A 19278-nucleotide genomic window follows, 5' to 3' on the forward strand; every position below is an offset into this window, starting at 1 on the left:
TTTACATACAGAGGCAGATTAGGGGTTTGTGGGGCCCTGGGCCAGACTAAGTAGGGGCTTCTCCCCACCTCTTCCACCTGCATTCTCCCCCCACCCCACCTCAGCACTCCTGCCAGGGAAATGGAGTCATGGCACGGGGCCTTCCCACACCTGCCCGGTGCTCCTGTCGGGGAGCTGGGTCAGGGCATGGGGGCTTCCCCTGCTCCCCAGAAGGAGTGCCAGGCGGTTGGAGTGGATCAGGGTGGGGAGGGTGCCTCAGTTGGCTGGGGCCTCTGGGCACCGGCCCCGCTGGCCCAGTGGCTAACCCGCCACTGTTTACCTGCGTGTACTCTCAATAACATCGAGAGTACCGCACAAGCGAACCCGCTCATCCTGTGTGTTGAGATCGGGAAGCTCGGTGCTAATGGTCCTGTGCTGCAGTTCTCAGCTGCATTCCAGCACTGGCGGAGGGTGCAGTCTCAGCAGGTGCCGTCCTGCCTAGCTCCTTTCGAACAGAATAAAGAGAGGATTCCTAATGTGCTTACAAATGGATGCATGGCAAAGGGGAAAGCACAATGAGGGTGACTTAGCTGTAGCATTTGCCTTTGTCCACTGTCAATATTTAAGACCCTTCTCAAGTCCCGAAAGACTGGCCACAAGAGGGGGAAATCAAGATTGAAGATTTGTGTGTCCGATATGAAAATAACCTGAAGCCTGTTCTGAAGCATGTCAAGGCTTACATCAAACCAGGACAGAAGGTAATGTGCCATCCTCACTTCAGGCTGATACCTTTGTAGCAACTTTTGTCATTTGTGGAAACGAGGACTCCTCACTAAAGATAGCCCATTAGTAAGAACAGCATCTAAAATACTTGAACATATAGATGTGCAAACAGAGCCAACATTTTTTGCTGCACCCAAAGGATGGCCTTGTGGCTAAAGCAAAGGGCTAAGTTGGGAACCTATGTATTTCCACCTTCCTCACAGATTTCTTGTGTGGCACTGGGCAACTCATTTAACATATCTGTACTACATTCTATCCCATCTGTAAAATGAGGATGAGTTAGACTTACCTATCTTGCAAATGTTAATATTATTGATCATTTGTAAAGCACTTGGAAATCCTGAAGTGGAATGTATTATATACATCTCTACCTCGATATAACGCTGTCCTTGGGAGCCAAAAAATCTTATTATGTTATAGGTTAAACCGTGTTATATTGAACTTGCTTTGATCCACCAGAGTGCGCAGTTCCACCCCCCTGGAGCACTGCTTTACCACGTTATATCCAAATTCGTGTTATATCGGGTGGCATTATATTAAGGTAGCGGTGTATATGGTATTATAATGCCATATAATATATTAAAAACTATTAATTATATTATTATAATAATCATTATTATAAGTGCCGGAAGCATCATCATCAGCAATTATTGTGATATTAGATATTTCACTTTTATATTGGCTATAAAATATTTAATACTGCCTTTTTGAATTGCCTTTGGTGGGTAGAAGAGAAGTCCCTCGGGCCCTGATGCAGCAAGGAACTGAGGCATGTTTCTAAATTTAAGCACATAAGTAATCAATGGGACTACTTGCATGCGTAATGTGAGTCGCATGTTTAAGGGCCTTGCTAAATCAAGACCTTGGTGGGCAGGCTAACCTGTATGTGTGGGAACAAGAGTCACCATGACCAAGCATCTGATCCAATTTATACCGAGTGCTCAATATTTTGCTCATATCTAGCACCTTAAACCCATGGACCTTGAAGCAGACATTCACTCCTGATGTCCCCTTAAGAAATGCACTGGTGAATAGAGCATGAGACCATGGTTACATACATGTCCCCATCACCAATGGATCTGTTAGCAATGTAGGCAGTCATAACTATCCCATCATTGTGCTCCCCAGCATCAGTAGCAGCCCTCATACAAATGCTCCTTGCGGGAGTGCACACTACGGAACCCTCTCCCAAATCCTGTGCAGCCGTATGTTTGTCCCTTTGTTTTTAAGTTGGTTTGGGGTTTTTATCAATATGGGTTAAATTTTACATTTCCTTACTGGGTCTGTGAGTTTAGTTTATAATTCCCTTCTCCCCAAGACTGACTTCAGAGCAATGACAATTTCCTCTGCTTTGCAGGTTGGGATCTGTGGTCGCACTGGCAGTGGAAAATCATCATTGTCTTTGGCTTTCTTCCGAATGGTGGACATATTTGATGGTTAGTTGCTAAGGATCCTCATTAGCACCTATTATAGCTGTAAAATGCTACCCCGTTCCCTACTCCAGTTCTTCAGAAGCAAGCAAGCAGATGTGAGGCTTATTTCTAGGCTTAATGTCCTCTCAAAACACTTGTTTTGGATCAGGTGTATTACACTCAATTCTTCAAAATTCAGAGCACCTTCTGGCAGCAGCATTCAGTTCTGCAGGAAGTGCTCAGCTCATCCTAGGATCTGGTACTATGGTCTGAAAGAATAATGTACTGAGTCTAGATGGGCAGAGAAAATATGTTACTCTCTGATGCCCATAGATTTTCCCCCACAAACTAGACATCTGCCAGAACTGAACGTGGTTCAGTGTGAGTAAAATAGAAACAGGTGTTCAATAAATGCAGTTTCTTGATATTTTTCTTTTATTGTGGCTCCCCACTGTTACAATACAAGCTGTCTAAGGATGCCGATGATTTTGGAGGCCCCTGCAGTACTCTTATTCCGAAGGCATTCCATCATTTTCACCCAGAACTGATTATATATCCAGAATGTCTGCCCGTGAAATCTAGTCAGATACGAGAGGATAAATACATCAGCTGCTCTTAGTTTAATTCACAGGTTTATGCCCATCTTTTCCTCTCCATCTCTCGTATATCTCCTTTCTGCCTGTCTTTCTCTTTTATTTCTCAACTCTTCCAGTATCTCTGATTTTTCTTTCTTTGGAAAGCATTGACTTTCTTCTCATATTTGCTCGACTCTTTCATAGTCTCCCTTTAACTCTCCATTGTCCATCTCTCTTCCTCTCTCCCACGTTAGACTGTCTCTGGTCACTTTGCTCCCATCTCTTCTGTTCTCTGTCTGCAATCCTGGCTTCATTAAACTCATCAGCAAAGCTCCCATTGACTTCAGTGGAGCCTGGATTTCACCTGGATTTCATCCTCTGTGTCCATCTTGCTTCCTCATTCTGTTAGTTCTTTGCACTCACCTGTATTCCATGGTGGCTTCTCCCCACCAAGGATCACCAGTTTTCTGTTCCTCTTTGGGAGTTCACTTCTTTTACTCTTTTTTCACCCACCCTCTCTCTTTTCTCTGGCATCCTGCCCTAATGTCCTCTTCTTCCTCTCCCTAGTTCCCATATTTCCTCTCTGCTCTTCCCTGCCTGTCCTGCTCAGACCTTGTCTACACTACCAGGGTAAGTCAACTTAAGTTACACTACTCCAGCTATGTTATTCACGTAGCTTAGGTCAGCTTACTGTGGTGTCTCATGTTGGATTGATGGGAGACACTCTCCCATCGCTTTACCTTACCCTTCACATTCCGGTGGAGTACCAGAGAGCGCTCTGCCGCTGATTTAGCAGGTCTTCACTGGACACACTAAATTGACCCCTGCTGCATTGATCACAGCAGCGTCGATCCCTGGTAGTGTAAACATGGCCTCAGGCATCCCCATTTCCTCTGTTTTCTTCCCAGACCTCCCCAGATCATCTTGTTTTCCCTGCCAGATTATGTTCCCCCATTCATCAGTCAAACCAAATCCTCTTTCCCCACTCCCCCCGGCCCCAAGAGCCTGTCTCCTCCTTCCCAGACTCTCCACTTTGCATGTGGGGTGGCAGAGGTGGTTAAGTTTATGCTGTCACAGCTGAAGGTCAGTGATCTAATTTTGCCCCAGTGAAAATGTAAGATAATCATATTTTAAACAGTATGGAAGAAATCCTGACCCCATTGAACTTCAAGGATGTGGGTGATCCTGCTGCAGTCAAGTTAAGCATGTGCTTATGTGCTTCTCTGGGTCAGGGCTAGAGCATGCAGCACCTTGCAGGATATAGCCTTTTATGGCTTACAAACTACAAGATGAGGAAAACTGGCAATAACAGATGGGCCGCTTGGAATTTCCATTCATTTTTCATGGCCTGGGTGAGATCTGGTTTTTCTAACTATTAGCAATAGGGCTGACAAGTTCAGTTTAGGCACATCCCCATGTTGGGAGCACCGTGGAGCTACACAAGAGCTCTAGGAGAAATTGTACAGCACAGAGGCAGTGTCTCTGCTGGGACTTCCCAGTGCAAATGCAGACTGAGTCTGATGGCTACATCCCTCATCTTAGTCTCTTATATACACCTGCCCCCCACAGTTCCTGTGCTCTGGGAAGCTTGTACCTGGCTCCTGTTCATGGACTTAAGGGGAGAGACTTCTTATGTTCGTCTCATCCTTTCCTACTTGCAGAACAGCAAGTCACAATCTGGCCTGTATTTTTTTTTCTCTAAATGCCAAATGTTGCCACACCTCACACACAACATGACAATTTTCCAGGTGAAACCCATACGCTCACTGACTTGATGTGGTGATGAAATCCCCTTTACGTTAGTGAGTATTCCAGCTGTTACATGCAGCTTTCTTTATTGGAATGACTTGCTGGGGCTGCAGGGTGATTAATACAGTTGTTCCCATTACTCTTATGGTAGCTGAACAATATGCTTTGTAATTCATCTCTTACCCTATCCTTAGATGACACTGATCTATGGAAACTGACACTAATGGGATTAAAATGCCTGAAAGCTGGACATGTTCTTAATTTACTCAGCCACCTCTTGTGAAAAAGTCACTCAGTTTAGATAAATCTTTCTAAAGTTCTAGGTGTGCGTTGATATTTCATATTATGGCTACTTGAGTGCACTGCACAAATAACCTGGCATAAATTTGAAACAAAGGACCCAGTCCTACTCTAACTGAAGTCAGGGGGCCCACAAGAGGCCAAAATATGACAACTACATTACCTCCTCTTGTTCTCTCTTCCTCTATTTGGCTGTAGATCTGAGAGTGCTCACACTAAATTATCTTTTTAATGGCATCATCAATCATGCAGCATGGAAGCAAAATATGTCCTTTAAGGGAAGAAGGAAAAAAAGACAAGAAAAAAGAAAGAAAGAGAGAGAGAGACAACGGTGCCTGGGCATCAATACGCCTGTTTTCCTCTGGGTTGTGTTATTATATTATATATTATATATGAGCACCTTCCACATGTTTATAGAGCCATAAACAGCTGAAGGAATGCAGTCAGTCTCAGACAGTTATGTTTAATCTTTTTGTATGCTTCTTACAAATAGTATGATGCTTGTGATGTCCTCACTTTGTGTGTCATTTCAAACAGGGAAGATTGTGATTGATGGAATAGACATTTGTAAACTGCCCCTGCATACCCTCCGTTCCAGACTCTCAATTATTCTCCAAGACCCCATATTGTTCAGTGGTTCCATTCGGTAGGTATCCATTCTCATTGTACGACCTTTAGGGTTGCATAGGAGTGTGCATAGGAGATGATACCACAGAAGTAGCTATGGGATGGGGTGATATGCAAGGGTGGGGACCTTAAATTCCTATTGGTGGTTCCACAATCTTCTCAGAGAGCTCTAGTAACATAATACTGCAATGTGGCCTGGGAATAGGCCAGGATGCTGGAATATGACAATAATTTCTGGATCTTTGTCACTCTTTCCCCTGCAGCTTTAATTTGGATCCAGAGTGCAAGTGCACTGATGATAGGCTTTGGGAAGCTCTGGAGATTGCTCAGCTGAAGAACATGGTCAAATCATTGCCAGGAGGTCTTGGTATGTTTGAACAAGGCCAAGTACCCATGAATCTATGCCAACCCATAAAACAGAGCCATATCTATATATAGCTAAAAAGAAACAGTTTGACTTATTGATGTATCTCTGTAGGACAAGGGGAGCGAACTGTACAATGCATTCCATACTTTGAGCCTCCCAGTAATGGATGTCAGGCACTTGGGCCCAGATCCTAAGACGTATTTAGATGCTTAACGTTAGATACCTAAATACCTTTCAGGATCTGGGCCCTGATGAATGGTCCAACAGTATACGAGAGAGAATGTACATGCTGTGCTGCTGAATGATTTTAGCTTTCTGCTTATTTCAGTGATATATTGATGTGGCACATCAACAGGTGGGGCGGGGGAACCAGTGGTCAAAGGATTAAAAGCTTTTAATCTTGCAGCAGCAACTCTCTGATTGCCAAATGAAGCTCCAACAGCTGTATCTCCTAATTGTGTCACTGACTGAGCATTTCCCTTTGCATTCCAGGTCTGGTTCATGAAGGAAAACCAATTATACACATTCCATATTATTAAAACATAACACTAGGCCTTCCCAAATATGTTAACTCCTTACCCCGTGATCATGTGAGATGGTCTGTTGTCCTCATGGTGATGGTTCCAACAGCTGCGTTCAGTTTCCTCAATACCACTTTATTCCAACACTCATCAGAGATGATATTCATTGTATTTTTCAGGGGTATTACTGATGTTTGAACAGCTCTTACATGGAGATTTTATTGTGTAAATTGAAAGTCATTTGTGATATTGATTTGCTCTTTCATTTGTATGGGCAACTGAAAAAAACCCTGAGACAACAGCATTTAGATGGCATAATACTTAAAGCTAACTATGTTACAGATGCCGTGGTAACAGAAGGGGGAGAGAACTTCAGTGTGGGGCAGAGACAACTCTTTTGTCTGGCCAGAGCCTTTGTTCGCAAGAGCAGCATTCTCATCATGGATGAAGCCACGGCTTCCATTGACATGGCCACAGTAAGTATATCAGTTACATTGCTGCTACTTGCTTTGCCTTTTAAGAGGCAAAAAGAAATTGGAAGTTGAGAACAAGAAGTTGGTACTGTCTTCCCTAGCTGTCATTCATGATAACTTGTTTTTTTTATCTTTCAGTTATTTTTCAGTTATTTTGTTTTTAATTTTGATTTCTGTGGTAAGGGGAGAGGGTTAAAGAAGAATCCTGTTACCAAGCTATGTTGCATCACGTCAATAAGCGTCTGCCACATAGACAGAATGCAATATACTGTACGGTTCTGAGTCTTTGACTGTGAAGGGCACATAGTGTGTAAGAGAACTGAATAACTGTTGAACCTTTTTCTTGACAGGAAAACATTTTGCAGAAGGTTGTGATGACTGCCTTTGTGGACCGCACAGTTGTAACGATAGCAGTAAGTATCAACTCCAGCAGATGCCCCTCCCCACTTTCCTCATTCTTGCAGCCGCTATATTTGCTTTTCACCAGTTAATTATTGTTATGAAAATAAAACTAAGACAGAGGCTCAAACCTGCATCTGATTCCACAGTTTTGCAAATAGTTTCTATCTGTAAGTGGGCCAAGTGAAAACTCTCAGATCTGAACAACCAGAACTTTGCAGTGGAGTTTGGCATCAGAATCTGGATCCCATTACAAATTTTCCCATTGAGCTTAATCTCGCTACTCAACTCAAATTAAAACACTGGATCCTACCACCACCGAAGTATGGGGCTAGTTCAAAATCCGGATTTGAAATTTGCTGCTTAGACCCATCGTTAGTTTCTACAACTGTAACATGAATTGTGACTTTAAAGGCTTTTCAGTACAGTGTCTCAAATTGGATTGTTCTCTCCCTGTACGCCTTTGTTTTATTATCATGTTTTTAAAAATTGAAGAGGTGGAAAATATTCAAATTTCAACAAAAAAACAAGAAAATGTTTTCAGCTAATTGTAACTTCCCCTCTTGTTTTTCAATCAGCTCTAGGTGCCAATGTATAGGCCAGGGCTTCTGTACATATGTAAGACCACTGCCACTGCAGGAGCCTCATGCACTCTTGTACCTTGGTTCCTCCTGTTCTCTGCCTGTAACTCTTCTGGGCTGTAATACTTTGGTCTAATTCTGTTTGTTGGACTTTGTGTGGAGGTGGCAGGGCACTGTTTAGTGCCCTGTGATGTAGAGAAAGCCAGACTATGGGCATGTCTACACACACACACTTTCTGTGCAGCAATCTGGAGTGTAAATCTACAGCACACCAGTGTGCCATTGTAACAGGGGGCTTGGAAGGCCAGGCAGCCTAGTGGTTGGAGTACTGGACTTCCAGCACTCTCCTTCTGTGATCAAGGTGCCTCAGTCTTTAAGGTAGGACAGGGTAGGGAGACCTGTGTCCTTCCACTTCTCTGGGTCCCAGCCAAGGGCCCTGTGTAGTCAACCCCTAAGTAGGGGATCTCCCAGTAGGGAGCCTGCATTCACTGCTCTGGGCACTTCCTATTGTTGCCCCTTCGGTGTGGTGCATGGCCCATACCCCAAGTTGCAGTAGTGGCTTATCTCCAGTAGCACCCCTTTGTGGACCCTGGGCAGAGTCCTGCTGCGGTCCCAGGTTCCTCCGGGCAGGTCAGCCATAAGTTTGGTGGGGTCATAATCCCCCCAAGATCTCTGCACTTTGGTCAACTGGTTCCTCTCAGGCCAGGTGCTCCTAAGCCTCTTTCTCCTCTCCTTTGGCCAGGAAGACGGTGCTTGGTTCCTGGTGGCTGCCTTGGCTGGCAAGATAGTGATCCTTCCCGTAAGGTAGGGAGGCAGTTAGCTCCTGCCTCTTTGCCAGTTAGCCCCAAACTGAGTCAGGCTCCCTCCTTTTCTCCCCCTTCCAGGTCTGGCACTGGCTGCAGGTATAATTGGGCGGGGCTAGCTGGGCTCAAAGGCTCTCTTTAACTCTTTCTGTGCTAGTGGGTGGTTTCTCTGCTTCATCACAATTATGCACTAACTGTCCATGTGAACCCTGTTGATGAGCACTAAAAGTTCCCTAGTACACTTTGACATACTGCTATAAACTCCTGTACATTAGTACTCACTAAGGAACATACAGTGTGCAGCAGCAGAGCCCATATGGACAGTTAGTGTGTGGTATGCTGGAATGCTGTAGATTTACACCTCAGTTTATCACACATTAAGTGATTGTGTAGACATGTCCTACTTGATCTGGTGCTTCCTTTTGGCCATAAACTCTGTGACTCTAAAATATACATATAAAAGAGACCTTAAAGTAATTCCACCCTGTGATGTGCTTAGTTGGCAGTCAGATGTTTTGTGTGTGAAATAAATTTTTGCTTCAACAGCTGTTTCACTTGTGTTGTCTGGGGTATGATAGATTGGTTAGCCCGTGAGATTGGAGTCTACTGGGTTCTGTTTCCAGTTGTAGCAGTGACTCATTGTGATATCATAGGAAAATCGCTTAATCTAGCTCATGTATAACGTGCTTTAAGAACCTCAGATCTATAAAAGCATAACACACTAGTAACAAATAAATTCCCATTCATAAAACTGTCATTTCAATTCATGTCTGATTTGTACTGTTTCTCTCACTAAAATACTGCTTGTCTCTGGCCTTCTGTTTTCCACATTGCTGTTTGGAGAAAAATAGCATTTGCTTATTTGGCTTTCCTGTTCTTCACAGAGCATTTTCCTTCAGTTGGCTTCACGTTCTTTCTTCCTTCCTCCTATTTTTTCTCCCCATCTACCTGTTCTTCTTTTCAGCACCGAGTGTCTCAGATCTTGGATGGAGACATTGTGTTAGTCCTTTCCGATGGTGTTCTAGCTGAGTGTGATTCTGCTTCAAACTTGCTCCTCAAAGAGGATGGCCTGTTCACCACTTTGGTGAAGACTAACAAGTAGACTCAGTCCACACTGCTCGCAAGACTTCTGGCTCTCTGGTAGTTACCTTTAGCTCTTTAATGATCTTAGCTCTGCTACCATTCTACGGCTCTGAGATGACAGTACAAAAAGCCATTTATTGCATTCTAGTACTTTCAAATGTTGTTTGTCTTTTTTAAGTCCGAAATCCTGCTTTAATGAATGCACTAATTATCTTTAACAGAGTAATTAGTCTAATAACATAGTAATACAAATTATAATTAACTACTTAATAAATAATTGCTTTTGAAAATAATATCTGAAATGAGTTGCATACGTCTGTCCAGATCTTGGTGGACATGAGTCCACATCACAAATGACACTTCTGGTGACAGTCTCAGAAGAGAGACCAAGGACTGAATTAGCCTGGAAACTGAACTACCATCTCATCCCTAAGGATGCCCTTCCAGACTGGGGTTGAGATATACTGGTAGGACAGCATGGGGAAGAACTTGCACTACCATTTTTAGTGTTCTTTGGTTAAGTGGTAGAGTTCATTCATTCTCCAGCACTGTCACACATACACCAGTGCTAAATTCACAAAAACAAAACAAAAAAATGCATTCAAAGTAAAGAAGCATAAACTCTTTATTCCCTTAATGCTATTGTTGCCTCTTGGACTTCGTGGAGGACACATGAGTCAGCCCAAGTGTAAGTGAACTGTTCCCTTGGGAATGGCTAGATGACACAGATTAGTGGTATAAATCAATGGCTCTCAACCCCTTCCAGACTACTGTCCCCCTTTCAGGAGTCTGATTTTTCTTGTGTACCCCCAAGTTACACCTCACTTAAAAACTACTTGCTTCAAAATCAGACATAAAAATACAAAGGTGTCCCAGCACACTATTACTGAAAAATTGCTGACTTTCTCATTATTACCATATAATTATAATAAATCAATTGGAATGTAAATACTGTACCTACATGTCAATGTATAGTACATAGAGCAGTATAAACACGTCATTGTCTGTATAAAATTTTAATGTGTATTCACTTCACTGGTGCTTTTTATGTAGCCTGTTGTAAAACTAGGCAAATATCTAGATGAGTTGATGTACCTCCTGGAAGATCTCTGCATACCCCCAGGGATACATGTACCCCTGGTTGAGACCCACTGGTGTAAGATTCAGCCTTGCCTGAAATGACAAGTCCAAATCACAACCGCATCAACCCAGCCCGCAATTCTCTCTCTGGCACAACAATTGGATTCCATGCAGTGTGTGTGGTTTTAATACAAACAAAACTCAAAGCCTCATCTAATCTGATCACAGAAAAAAACAAATGGTACAAAAGGCATCCCAAAGAGGAAAGTGTATATCAGTGATCTTGTACCTATATATAGAAGAGGTTATTCCTGGAACCATATCCACGAGTTTAGTTCCAAATGGCCAGTTCCATAGGGCCCAATCATGGCGAGTGCTGAGAATTTACTGAGTCAATGAGCATTGAGTATAGTCTGAATCTCTTAGAAGCTGTTCAACACCATGCACTGTGGGGCTCAATCTTGCGGACAGTCATGAACATGCTTAACTTTACACATTTGAGCCGTCCCATTGAGTTCCAAGGGGCATGTCACAAACAGAAAGTTAAGCATTTGCATATGTGTTTTCAGGCTCAGGGCCATGGTTGTAAAGCACTTTGAGATCCCTTGGGATTAAAGTTGCTGAATAGGCCCTTATCCAAAACTCACAGAAGACAATAGAACTCCTACCATTAACTTTACCAGGCATTGGACCAGGTCCTAAACGAAGGTTATTATTATAATGAGAATTTCTGCATGCTTTTGTTTTATCACAGCATCGGGTTCACACCATTCTGACCGCTGACCTGGTCATTGTGATGAAACGAGGGAATATTTTGGAGAATGACACACCAGAGAACTTGTTGTCGCGGGAAGACGGCCTCTTTGCTTCTTTCGTCCGGGCTGACATGTGAAGAGTCACTAAATCGCGTGCTGTATTTTTAATAGCTGATTTTTAAACAAATGAAATCCAAATATTTTCTATTCAGTGTAGCATCACATTAGCCTTTTTGAAGGTTTTTTTTCCTTCATGTTTCTATCTTTAAATAATAAAACCCATTGCAATCCATGTATGCCTCAAAGCAATAAAAGTGTCACTGTATCAAATACCATTAAACTCCCACACACACATTTACAACAGTTTGATTTCTTGGGAGTTTGGCACTTTCCTTGGGAGTCATTGTTGGCATTTTTCTTTCTTGTAATGAGCAAAAGCATTTGCTGCTTTTAGGAATGGCATATGTTACAGTGGAGCCAGTGGTCACATGGTTTAGTTTATCAAAAGAGCTAAAAGGCCTCCAGGGTATCCTCCTCTAGGAAAAAAATAACTACATGACATTTGGTGTGATCTGATGCATTCCAAAGACAAGCTTTTGCCTGCCAAAGTATCTTTGTAAGCCAAGGATAAAAATCATCCCTTGAAAGCGTAATGTAGCAGCATCCAAAAATGGAAATCCTCCTCTCCCCCCCACCCCTGCTTTAATTCATATGTGCAAGTTAGAATGCCATCTTTCAAGTGCTGCGGTGGTTACCATCCACAAACCTATCAGAGATGCTTAGCCTTTAGCAACCTTCCCTTATGTTAGAATGGCTCTCACTCTCTTTCCTATGCACGTGCGTTTTTTCATTACATGCTGGAGTACTGTCGGGATGAGGCAGGAATCTGCTCTTCCTAATTGCGATGGCAAGACAATGTCAAATGGAAGAGCTAGGATGTTATAAAGCAAAAAATGAAACTCAGTATTTTCAAAGCCTCATGTTAGGCTCCTAAATCCATGTTTGTTCTATGGACTCTTGAAAGTCAAAAGGTCAAACTCATCCCTAGTATAATTATATTTGCTTCAATAGGGTTACACTGGGGATGAATTTCATTCAGTATGTTAAAGACTCTGTATTAAGGTAAATACGGACTTGGAAGCCTGGCTGAAGTAGTCTGGTTAATATGTAAGGCTTTGACCTTGCAATTAGACAATCATTAGGAGCTATGCATCAATCTTAACCTTCTTGTGGTATTCTCTTATCATGGCCCTGTGATGGGTTGCGTCACAGAAACTCCCTCAAGACTGTCAATAGATGTGCTGGGATACCACTAAGAATAAACCCCCCTGTCAGAAAAGACTTCTGTCCACTCCTGTCTTGCTGAGCTAGACACACTAGTCGGCTCCAGCACAGACCAAGAGGCTGAGCCATGCCTCCCCTGCAGTTCACAGAAACTAAAGATTCACTTAGCCCAGGGGCTTCTCAGTTAACAGGGACTTTCCCAGGACCCACTATTCAGTCTTTCTGGAAGCCTAAATCCCAAATAAATCTGTTTTTCTCTGTATAAAGCTTATACAGGGTAAACTCATAAATTGTCCACCCTCTATAACACTGATAGAGAGATATGCACAGCTGTATTAATCACTTTCTCTGAGTTAATAAATATACAAAAGCGATTTTATTAAGTATATAAAGTAGGATTTAAGTGGTTCACAGTAATAACAGACAGAACAAAGTACGTTACAAAGCAAAACAAAGCAAAACACGCAAGTCTAAGCCTAAAACATTGAGAAACTGCATACAGGTAAATCTCACCCTTAGAGATTTTATATTCTCTCTCTCGTGGGTGGAAACCCCTGATGTTCAGGGAGTTGACATGCATGAGGAGCTAAGCAGTCACTTGGAAGTTAAGAAATTAGATTCTTCTTATATCGCAAGAGAGAGATGACAAGCTTCACATAAATTGCCACAGATCTACCAGGTCTCATTGTGTTATAGCTGCCGTGCATATTATCTTATATATACTCACCAGGGACATATGTTGAACTTTGCTTTTTTGTGTTTTCCATTGACGGAAAAGGATGCCTTTGCACTAGCATTCCCCATTGTTTGCATGGTGCTGTTTTATTTTTCTGGATTGCTGTATTAAGAATGGTACAGAAGGTATGAAGTATTTAAAATGAATTGTTCCAATTTTCTTTTAAGGTCTTAAATGTGTCCCCGTTTAGGGAGAAGTTCCCATAAACTTCAGAGTAGACATGTCTAGCTCTATAAAGATTTATTTTCTCTGTTTTCAGTACTTTTCCTTCTCTGCTGTGGGGTGCCTACTATCTCCCTTCATCCTCCTTCCCTTCCTTCCTATCTCCTTATACCGCCCCCAGCTTGAGACTCACTAATATATCCCTGCATGCGCTCTCTGGCCTCCCTCCCCTTCCTGACAGCTCCACGTCTTCCCCTCTTTCTCCAGCCTTCCTTCTGGCTGCCAGACATAGCTCCCCACTCCATCTCTCCATATTTATTCAGGCTTAATAAGTAAAACCAATTTTTGTTTTGCCTAATGCAGCCATAATTATAGCTGGGACTGCCTGTATGCTGCTAGTTGTTGGTTGTTCTTTTGGGGAGTGGGGAGCCTGATAATTACCTGGACTTGACATTTCAAAAAATATTGTTTGTGAATGGGAAGGTCACTTTTTTTTGAAAGAAAATAAATCAAGCCAGTGGAGCTGAGGTTTTCTAATTCCTAGCTGAACTGACTGATTTTTTCCCTTTGCCTTATACTCATTTCAAATATACACTGTTTGAAAGGGTTCTCTGCCTAATTACCCGCACTCTTGCTTTCCTTATTTTGTCAGGAAAGACCATTATAAAAGCTTGGACAGGTTTGTTGTGTAACACAGAAGTATCTATCAAGTTTCCTTAGCTGTGCCATTGGCAAATGGTAGTTTCTCTCCTCCAATGAAAGAACTGAAAAGAGAGAGCTCTTGGGATGGAAATCTTCATGAGGATCCCCTTTTCGAGACCTCCCAAGTCTTCCTCTCCAGACCCCCAAACATGTCTTGGCATGGGTGAGGTTTGTTCTCAGGTAAATGGCCTTTCTCAAACAATGCATATCCCTATGGATCCTGTGTAGAGGCCTGGCCTCCCAAGCAGGATCCCACTTCTAGCTCCCTGAGGAAGTGGCATCTCCCAGGATCACTGGGGTGATGTCATGGAAGGAGAGGGGCTACATAGAAATAGAATGTTCATTCACCTAGTTGCCATAGGCCCAGGCGAGGGACAATGTGCATACCTGTCCATCCTTCACAGTTCCCCCCCTCAAACCTCACCCCAGCACAGAATCCGGACTACACAGAACCACTGCAAATTCTGAATGAGGGAGGGTGATATGAAGCCAGCAGAGTCACCTCTTCCACGTGGACAGGCAGAAGATCCTTGCTCAGTCACCTCTGTGCAGGGATACACCTCTGTGCATGGATAAAGTTCAGGCCGGCCCAATATTTCATCTGTGTTAAATCAAGTCTCCAATAAAGCTAGGTACTAACTGTATGCAATGTCCCAGCAGTCCCTGTCTGCAGCCCGTCACCCTCTCTCTTCCTTAAACATTATATATTTTATACCTGTGTGATGGGGTGGGGGAAGGGAAGGAGAAATGTCTTTTGTTTTCTTCACCCTGTTTGTTTAGTGCACTCCTGTAGTCTTCTTTGATCAGAACAGCAGTGTACTGCATAGTACACACAGCAGTGAACTAGGAACCACTGCATTAACATTTGTAGAATGTGTTAGAAGTCCTTATAAATCAACCTCAGCCTAGGATCCAGAAAAGTCAGAGGTTTAGTTCTTACCAGCTAGGGAGAATATGTTGAGTGTCTAAAACCAAGATTATACACACACACACACACACACACGGGTTAACAGATCCAAATCACTATAGGCCAAGGGCCAGATTTTGAAAGGTATTTGGGCACCTAAATAGGCAAATAACATCTAGTGGGATTTTCAAAAGCACCTAAAAAGCAGGTTAGAGCCTAACTCTCATTGAAGTTAGTAGATTGGGTATCTAACCTGCTTAGGCACTTTTGAAATCCCATTAGTGCCCTATCTGCAGCGTTAGGGACCTTTATAAATCTGGCCACAGAGCCTCAGCTGGTCTAAGTGTAACTACAGTTAATTGATTAGACTCCACTGATTGGAGCTATACTCAATTACACTAGCTGACGACCTGCAGTGTTTTGGTCAGTTTCTCAAAAACTAGATTTTTAAAATATGGTTATAGGATTAATGAAGGGTAAGACTGTGAACCCCTTATACTTACTGGTGAGCAGCAACTCACAGAAGTACTCAACTGAATACAATGAGGCTACTGGTGCAAGGTGTTAGGGGTTCACCATCGGGCCATGAGGAAATGAATATTGCAGAAGATATTTGGTCACACTGTATAGTAAGACTTCATTTATAAATACAAAGTTACAAAATGTTTAACAGATGTTTTAATAAAGTGTAAATCAATTGTTGTAGGATTCAACAGGTTGCTTATATAAACATGATTTGTAACTATCTAACACTCCTTCTATTCATGTGCTTATACTTAGCTATAACCCATACTACTACTATCTATAACTTGTGTATAGCATCTATTAACTGCTTATTATTGCTTTATAAACCACTTGTCAATGGAAATTTTGATACTGACCTCCTTTGTAAAATGCTGTGAGATCTACCAATGAAAGCTCCATATTATTAGTATATTGTAAATAAGGCTGCAATTCTTTCATGGAGGTTGCAGAAGTCACAGATTCCATGACTTTCCGCAACCTCCATGACTTCCGCAGTGGCTGGTGCAGCTGATTTCAGGGCCATCTGAGCAGCTAGCCCCAGGGCCAGCTGCACCAACCACTGCTGGAATGACCCAGGGCCAGGTGCTCCAGCAGTGCCCAGGGCCAGCCGCACTCTCCGCTGCTTGGGTGGCCCTGGGCAGCTGGCTCAGGGGATCATTCAAGCAGCAGCCAGTGCTGCTGGTCCCGGGGAGCATCTGCACAGCGGTCCCTGGGAAGCTAGTTCTGGGGACCACCCAAGCAGCAGTCTTGGGGGTGCCCTGGGACTGCCCAAGCAGCAGCTGTCCTGGGGCGGCTGGAGCAGCAGCCCCAAGGGTGCCCGGAGACCATCCAGAGAGCGGTCCCCAGGAGCACCAGCTTGGGGGCAGTCAATTCCCAACACTGGAGCAGGGCCCTCCCCAGCAGGGGTCCCCTGGAGAAGCGAGGTCCCAGAAGTAGAGATTTAATCAGGGGAATTTTTGGTAAAAAAAGTCATGGACAGGTCACGTGCCATGAATTTTTATTTATTGCCCATGACCTGTCCATGACTTTTACCAAAAATATCCGTGACTAAATCTTAGCCTTATTTATAAAGTGGGATCATATATTTTTTCACCGTTACCTTTTGTCCTAGAAGAAATTTTGACTGTGCATTGCTGACCTCCTGAAAGGAAAAAATAGTAAAAGTCAGTTTTTATGAGACAGACTGATACATTGCATGCGCAAAACAGGTGGCTGCCTGAACAAAACAGAAACTGCATGTCCAAGTATGTATTTATGCATGCAATCACATTTTCTTGATATCTATTCTGAAAATAAAGCCATAAAGATGTTTATATGGCTTGGATTGCAACTCCAGAGAGTTTATCTACTTCTGAAACTGCTTACAGAACTAGAGCTTTCACTTTAAGAATCACGTCACATCAATAAACATTAATTTATCTGTCATTGTAATTTAGTGGCCATTGTCCTGGATTTGCTATTCCATATATGATGTTGAAGTTTTTGAACAAGGAGGTATTCCAGTTTGTAATGCTCAGAAAAATAATAATTATAAAAAAGTGGTATTTTAATACTTCTAGACATATTAGACATGGAGATTCCTGTCCTAAGTAAATGCCAACTGTAATAAGATTATTGGGTGAAGTCAAAGTAAGTTTCATTTGAAGTAACAAACTAGAAATCATCTGCTAAAATTCTCTCCCAGTGAAGTGACTTTATTAAAATTAACTATTTTGATGTGCTTGAAGAATGGAATTTGTGAAGCATGGATACCGCAAATAAGAAGCCAGATTTGTTTATACAATTTTATTATATACTGATTTATGATTAGCAGAATTTTTTTTTCAAAGTGAGCCAAGTCCTTAACACTTACTCAAGCAAAACTCTCAGGATCTGGTCCTCTGTAAATAAATTTTAGTGTGACTGTACTAATTTAATTTTATACAACAGAAAGGAATGATTATCTTCTGAAAATGGAAAGATAGAAGAGTATGAAAGGGGAAAAAACACAGTTAAATCTTTTTTTTTCAATCCTAGTAGGAACAAATATATGAGTGCTACATTGAACTTTATTTAATGCAATACCATAAATTAATTAACACACAAATGTCTAAAGTATGAGGCACTAGATGGGCACTGGTCTACCTAAATTTTTTTCCAAGGACTTTTGGGGCACTTAGAAGAACAAATGTATGCTAGGGTAGGTTGGCAGAGCACCACTGATTTCAGTGGTTTTCTGCATCAATTTAAATCTAGCAGAGAGTTTGACCAAAAGGATTTCCCCATCTCAATACTTTCAAAACTGCCACTGGCTTTCTTAAAATAATAAAATAAATATTTCTTAAAATATTTTTTTAAAAGGCTCCAGAGGTGAGCCTGCCAATTAAAGGCCAGTAAGCCTGATTTGAGTAACGGGCAAACTGGTTGAAACTACAGTAAAGAACATAATTGTCAGACACATAGATGAACATAATTTGTTGGGGAATAGTCAACATGTTTTTTGTAAAGGGAAATCATGCCTCACCAGTCTACTAGAATTCTTTGAGGGGGTCAACAAGCACAGGGACAAAGGAGATCCAGTAGATATAGTGTATTTAGATCTCACAAAGCCTTTGACAAGGTCCCTCACCAAAGACTCTTAAGCAAAGTAAGCAGTCATGGGATAAGAGGGAAGGTCCTCTCATGGATTGGTAACTGTTTAAAAGATAGGAAACAAAGGGGAGGAATAAATGGTCAGTTTTCAGAATGGAGAGAGGTAAATAGTGGTGTCCCCCCGGAGTCTGTGCTGGGACCAGTCCTATTCAAGATATTCATAAATGATCTGGGAAAAGAGGTAAAGAGTGAGGTGGCAAATTTTTCAGATGATGCAAAACTACTCAAGATAATTAAATCCCAGGCAAACTGCGAAGAGCTACAAAAGAATTTTTCAAAACTGGGTGACTAAGCAACAAAATGGCAGATGAAATTCAATGTTGATAAATGCAAAGTAATGCACATTGGAAAACATAATCCCAACTATACATATAAAATGATGGGGTCTAAATTAGCAGTTACCACTCAAGAAAGAGACCTTGGAGTCATTGTGGAGAGTTCTCTGAAAACGTCCCCTCAATGTGCAGTGACAGTCAAAAAAGCGAACAGAATGTTGGGAATCATTAAGAAAGGGATAGATAATAAGACAGAAAATAACATATTGCCTCAATATAAATCCATGGTATGCCCTTGTGTTCAGATGTGGTTGCCCCATCTCAAAAAAGATATATTGGACTTGGGAAAAGTTCAAAAAAGGTCAAAAAAAATTTTTAGGGGTATGGAACGGCTGCTCTATGAGGAGAGATTAATAAGACTAGGACTTTTCATCTTGGAAAAGAAACGACTAAGGGGGGATATGATAAAGCAAGGATCAGTAACCTTTGGCATGTGGCTTGCCAGGGTAAGCACCCTGGCGGGGGCCAATTTGTTTACCAGCTGTGTCCACAAGTTCAGCCGATCGCAG

At 42.3% G+C, this 19278-nt stretch overlaps 1 protein-coding gene across 1 annotated transcript in view; it reads left to right on the top strand.

The window, feature by feature from the left end:
- ABCC9 (ATP binding cassette subfamily C member 9) overlaps positions 1–11837 on the top strand; it is a 108749-nt gene extending 96912 nt beyond the window's left edge. The window contains exons 28-34 of the mRNA XM_050936372.1: positions 607–737; positions 2120–2198; positions 5336–5444; positions 5689–5792; positions 6656–6789; positions 7137–7199; positions 11487–11837. Coding sequence (XP_050792329.1) covers positions 607–737; positions 2120–2198; positions 5336–5444; positions 5689–5792; positions 6656–6789; positions 7137–7199; positions 11487–11624 — 758 coding nt within the window. The 3' untranslated portion in view covers positions 11625–11837. The remainder of the gene's footprint in view (positions 1–606; positions 738–2119; positions 2199–5335; positions 5445–5688; positions 5793–6655; positions 6790–7136; positions 7200–11486) is intronic.
- The last annotated feature ends 7441 nt before the right edge of the window (positions 11838–19278 follow it).

Source organism: Gopherus flavomarginatus, chromosome 1, assembly GCF_025201925.1.
Source record: "Gopherus flavomarginatus isolate rGopFla2 chromosome 1, rGopFla2.mat.asm, whole genome shotgun sequence".
Taxonomy (NCBI): Eukaryota; Metazoa; Chordata; order Testudines; family Testudinidae; genus Gopherus; species Gopherus flavomarginatus.